Raw genomic sequence first — 5,785 nt, 5'->3', positions numbered from 1 at the left:
TAAATATATATATATATTTACTTACATTTGTTGCAAAGAATTCTGGTTATCGATATTGGAACTAAGCTGGCAAGTTAGCAGAATTGTTACCATGTCGGGCAAAATGCTTAGTGGCACTTTGTCCATCTTTACATTCTGAGTTCAAATGCTTCCAGGATCAATTTTGCCTTTCGTCCTTTTGGGATCAATAAAATAAGTATCATTTGAGCACTGGGGTCGATGTAATTGATTTACCCCCTGCCTCCAAAATTGCAGGCCTTGTGCCGAAATTTGAAACCAATATTGGAAGCTAGTTATGGAAAACATATGACAACATCTAGTTATAATACAGAGAATAACAAAGTGTAATGTGAGAAATCTTTGTTCAATTGTTAGTAAAACCAAAATACTCTCTAGTTGCCTCTCTATTTACTCGTCCTTCAACTCTCTAAAATAGAAAATCATCTTTATTGTTATATTAATATTAATATTTTTGTTGTGATTAATTAAAATGAATTGTTTGGCCAAATTGTCCACAGCACCACAAAAACAATTTTGTTCTTTTGGAAGATTTGAGCATGTTTTGATTGGAGTTTTATTGTCATTCTTCAACATATATTTGTTTCAATGGTCATTTTCCTTTTAACTCACTGTACATACTCATGTCATTTTAGAGTGTCTAAAATATACACATTTCTACCATAAAGTAACTATTTATAAAATTCTATATTTAGGAGATGAGGAATTATGTACATTATTTACTTTTGATGCATATTTGTCCTCATCTTGTTTGTTGTTAACATGTTTTGGCTGATATGCCCTCCAGCCTTCATCAGGTGTCTTGGGAAATTTCGAACCTGGGTTCTCATTCTTAAGGTATCTTTCGATGTTATTATTATTATTCAGGTCACTGCTTGGAATTGAAAAATACCTTGGAATGAGAACCCAGGTTCAAAATTTCTCCAAGACACCTGATGAAGGCTGGAGGGTATATCAACCGAAACGTTGTGTTAACAACAAACAAGATGAGGACAAATATCCGTCTAATGTAACTATCTTTGCAAGTATAGGAGATATTATTGTCCTTTGTTTTAATGAAAGAAAGAAAACAAAGAAATACATTTTTTGTCTACTTATCATTTTATATCTACCTTTCCTGTTGGCATGGGTTAGATAGGTCATCACAGTTTGAGTTAGTTGTTATTCAAAGTTACTACCCTCATAGATAAGTTGGAGGACCACATCTTGCTTGACCTTTTTAATTTTGGCATGTTTTCTATAGCTGGATGTCCTTACCATCACCAATCACTTTACACTGTACTGAGTGCATTTTACTATAGCACCAGCACTTGAGAGATTGTCTTGTCCTCAACAAGACTGAAAATTTCTTTCAGCCCTACATTGTCTCTGCATGTTGACCAATCACTTTATGGAATGGACAAGGTGCATCTTAGCATGGCACTGGTATCTTGTATCTCAAAGTTAATGTGTCTGAGAAAGTGAGTGGAGGAAGTAGTAATCACAGAAAATTAATCAGGGTTGGGGGTGAGGGGGAGTGTTGCAAAAGTAATGATAACAGAAGTAGAGGGTGAGTGTGATAGAATAGGAGAAAGTAGATAGTAAAAGAAGTGGTGATGGATGTCAATAGTGAATGGTTTGACCAGTGGCGACTCATAGATAAAATTAGTGGGAGTGCTGCTTTAGAAAATTTTTAGCCGTTGTTTTAATATTGTGTAAAAGGAAACAAACATATAAAATGATAATTTATACATAAACTTGATTGGTTCAAATTTTAGCCACTGCTGGGTAGTGTATTTAATTTGTTCACCGAACACTGTCGCATATTCCCACTTGTTTTTCAAAAATCCCCCTTAAATCACAAAATTAGTGGTGGGGGGAAATGTGCTCTACACTTTATCACATTCAAGAATATAAACACATTTTTAAGCACAACACATGCGGAGTCAAAAAGAAACACTACCTTTCATGTGGCACTGTCATTCATGCAGTGCTCTCTCTCTCCCTTGTGTGAAGCACACAGTTCTATACAAGGATTTTTGTATTTTATTCATAAACTAGGGTATGGCTACTGACATTAAGCTTAAGGATTATATAATATACAAGTATAAAGACAGAATTAAAGAAAAAAAGGACTTATTTTATTGAGTGTTATCGATAATATTTAGTGGAAATAGGAGTGCTGCCTATACACAAGCCGCCACAGGGTTTGACAGTAGAGAAAGTGATAATTGGCAATCCAGAAAGGGTGATAGTATGTTTATTGAGTACAGCCTTCCTTAGTTACACCAGCAGAATAACTACAGCATAGATGACAAAATGGTCTTAAATATTTTAAAACATTCCATAGTGACTTTAGTATTGTAGATTCTGATAAAATCTATTGTTTGAAATAAGAAAACTTACAATAGGAAACATTTCAGGGCAGGTTATAGCTATGAACTTGTTTCATAAAAGATATTTGTGATTATCTCTGTATTGGTAAAGGCATAATTAAAATCTTTCAAAAATCCAATTACTTGTCTACTTTTTATAGTCCTTTCATTTGTCAAAGATATATTTTCTTTTTTTGTTCCATTTTTGTCAATAATAACTAATATGTGATATTTATTAAAAGTATTCTTTGCAAATGCTTTAAACTTTTTGTATGTTTATTTGATGTAATACTAAAACGAAGGAATGTTTGTTTATTTACATAATATAGGAAACCACTTCAATTAACTAATCAGTGGAAACATCATAGAAGTGTATACCCTTGCATGGTGGAGGCCGACCTGCCTACCATCTACACCTCTTAGAACTTGATACTTGCTTGTATGCTTAGCATCTATCCACTCAATGTTCACCTGCAAACCTATGTTGGTAAGTGTCACTCTACTCGTAGAAATAATTGTGATTTGTGTACCTGTAGTTTTGTTTGTTTGATTTGGGTTTTTTTTTCATACTATTTTGTTTTTAATTTAATTTTGTTTTATTTCTTCCTATGTTTTAAGGGGAAATCATGAAAAGTATTTTGATTTTCTTTATTTATTAGAGACCAGGTATATTTCTTTAAAGAAATCTTTTTTATAATCAATACAGATTGGGACATATTTAAAGTTGGTTATACTTTTCAATGTTCCTAAAATCATGATTGAATCTAAAAAGTTAAAGCTGCACAGGTTTCCATGTGTGTGTGTGTACGTATAATATTAATACAAGGTGAATGATTTAGACTTTACTGTCAATTAAATTGTTCGTATACTCTTGGATAGATGATTTTTATGGAAATAAGATATTTTCTTCCTATATGAAATCAATAATCATGGATTAATTCTTTGATTATTTTCTACATATAGGATCACAGACAAATCTGCAAATATGGATATCAATGTAATCCTTTTTATGTTGAAATAAATATCAATTTTCCATTGATTTTAAAGATGAATGGATTAATTGAGGCAGATAAATAGCTTTGTATAATGTCAACACAATAACCTTATATTACCGTATATAAAAATGTTCTGTATAGAATTGATTGAATAAATCGACAGTATTATGACTTAAGTAATTTGGAATAATTGTTTTATGGCATGAAATATCTCAACAGAAAGATATTTATTGTTGAGTATATAAGTATTGCCACTGGACAATTGAGTTTGGTGGTTTGAAACCAGTGATTGAAAGAATGAAATTTAGAAATCGCTTGAATATTTGAAACTGAAGAAATTTGCATTGTGTATGAGACTCAACTAAATAAAAATTTATTCTATATAAATGTACATGAAGGTACTGCTCTGGTATTTATTGCCTTGGCTGCAATTGCTGGGGGAAAAAAACAAAAAAACATAAGAACAACACACACAAATGAATTTCAAACTAGGTTTGAAAGATAAGATAAACTAAATGAAGAAATTTAGTAAATCCAAAAATGAAAATCTCAGATAATGTGACTATATAGAGAGGATAGTTATGGAGACAGAAAAACAAATAACTATTTGTTACTGAAAGACAGACAGGCTTCTAACTTCATGAATGGTTATCCAGAGTTATGATTGAAATAGTTGATTTGCAATCATGAAGCGAAATGGGAGAAACATGTTTTTTGAGAGCAAAATACTTGTTTACAACCAATATTAATGACATTACAGATAAAATTCCTTCAGTAATGATCTTTTCACATTCAGAGGCAAGCATGTCAATTCTTTAATCCTGTGCTAATTCACAGGTACCTACCAACACTTTTACATTAGCACTACTAATCATTCATATACAGCTGGCAATTATGCCTTTCGCACCTGCACTAAAAAAACATTCATGAACCTACATACACCAGCTATTGAATATTTGCTTGCATTCCTCTTTGTTTGTTTCTATAATCACTCTTTGTAATAATGATAAGGATGGGCTTTTTTCTCTTCTAGTTATGTGAATTATCATCTTTGAAATGTTTGAAGTTGGCAGTAATTTTGAACATTATTTTCTACAATTAATTTCGCTTTGCATTTTTTTTTTTAATACTGAACATAGGTTAGTCTTATTGTCATGCCGGCATGATTTTGTTGGGTCTACAGCACAGAATACTGTCACTTATAGCAATCTTCCATCATTTTGTCTGTAAGACCCAGCAAATCTACTTCATTTCATCACTTCTTCCTGAGTCTTCAGTCTGCTTCTCTGGGATTTACTTTCTAATGTTTGCTATATGGTTCATTTCTCAATCAGCACTTATCTATTTGCATCATATGTTCATATAACTGAAATGATGTCTCTTACATACATATCAGCTGATGCCTTTAGTGCCCAGCCATTTTCTCAGCTTACCTAGCTCTGTCTCTCATGCCGGTTAACATTACACATCCAGTAAATCATAAGCTGACTCATTTCTTTCCATCATCTGCACAACCTCCTTTACATTTGATACCCTTTACCTTTCTTTATCATCATATGCCTTACAGATTGTTCAGACTGTCATTTGCGCACACAGAGAAACTTTTTGTTGTCAATAATTTCATATATTTATTCCACTTCCTACATTGGCAGTTAAGTATTTGCTATCACATTTCCACCACTAATTAAATTACCCATGAAACAGAAGCCATCTACTTCTATATTTTATAAAGTATCAATATTACATGAACTACTACTGCTAAGTACTCTTGTACATCAAAGATCTTGGTTCTCTGCTAGTTACCAAAAATTACACTACTTTTTTTTTAAGAACCTCTTGTAAAAGAAACTAAGAATTATTGCTTTATTTTGTAAGTTTGAGTTCATACCTACTCTTTCCTACATATCTAGCAAAATAACTTTTATGTATTCTCTGTTATTAAATAGCACTTTGATCTTTGCCTGCAGTTATTTAATTGATTTTTGAAGCATGACCTTCGAAAATTAGGCCTCACCAAGGCAATGACTTGTGACCAAGACCTTTGGAAATATGCACCCATGCCAACCTCTCCTTCATTGTACACTAAACTCAGCTTGCAAAGACCTGTTGGGGCAAGTGAAAGTGAAATCGTGATGGCACCTGTACCAGTGGAGTGCTAAGAGCACCGTCCGAGCGTGATCGTTGCCAGAGCAGCTGTCTGGCTTCCATGCCAGTGGCACGTAAATAGCACCATTTGAGCGTGGTCGTTACGAGCGTCGCCTTACTGACACGTGAATAGACATTCGAGCGAGGTCGTTGCCAGTGTCGCTGTGCAGGTGGCACGTAAAATACACCATTTTGAACGTGGCCGTTGCCAGTACCACCTGACTGGCCTTCATGCCGGTGGCACGTAAAAGCATCCACTACACTCTCGGAGTG

At 33.5% G+C, this 5,785-nt stretch overlaps 1 protein-coding gene across 1 annotated transcript in view; it reads left to right on the top strand.

Moving 5' to 3' along the window:
• LOC106877940 (ubiquitin-conjugating enzyme E2 S) overlaps positions 1-5,785 on the top strand; it is a 50,319-nt gene that overhangs the window by 27,492 nt on the left and 17,042 nt on the right. Inside the window, exon 3 of the mRNA XM_014927019.2 lies at positions 2,702-2,859. Coding sequence (XP_014782505.1) covers positions 2,836-2,859 — 24 coding nt within the window. The 5' untranslated portion in view covers positions 2,702-2,835. The remainder of the gene's footprint in view (positions 1-2,701; positions 2,860-5,785) is intronic.

The sequence above is a fragment of the Octopus bimaculoides genome, chromosome 2 (assembly GCF_001194135.2).
Source record: "Octopus bimaculoides isolate UCB-OBI-ISO-001 chromosome 2, ASM119413v2, whole genome shotgun sequence".
Lineage (NCBI taxonomy): Eukaryota > Metazoa > Mollusca > Cephalopoda > Octopoda > Octopodidae > Octopus > Octopus bimaculoides.
This window is presented reverse-complemented; position numbering and strand designations above follow the sequence as displayed.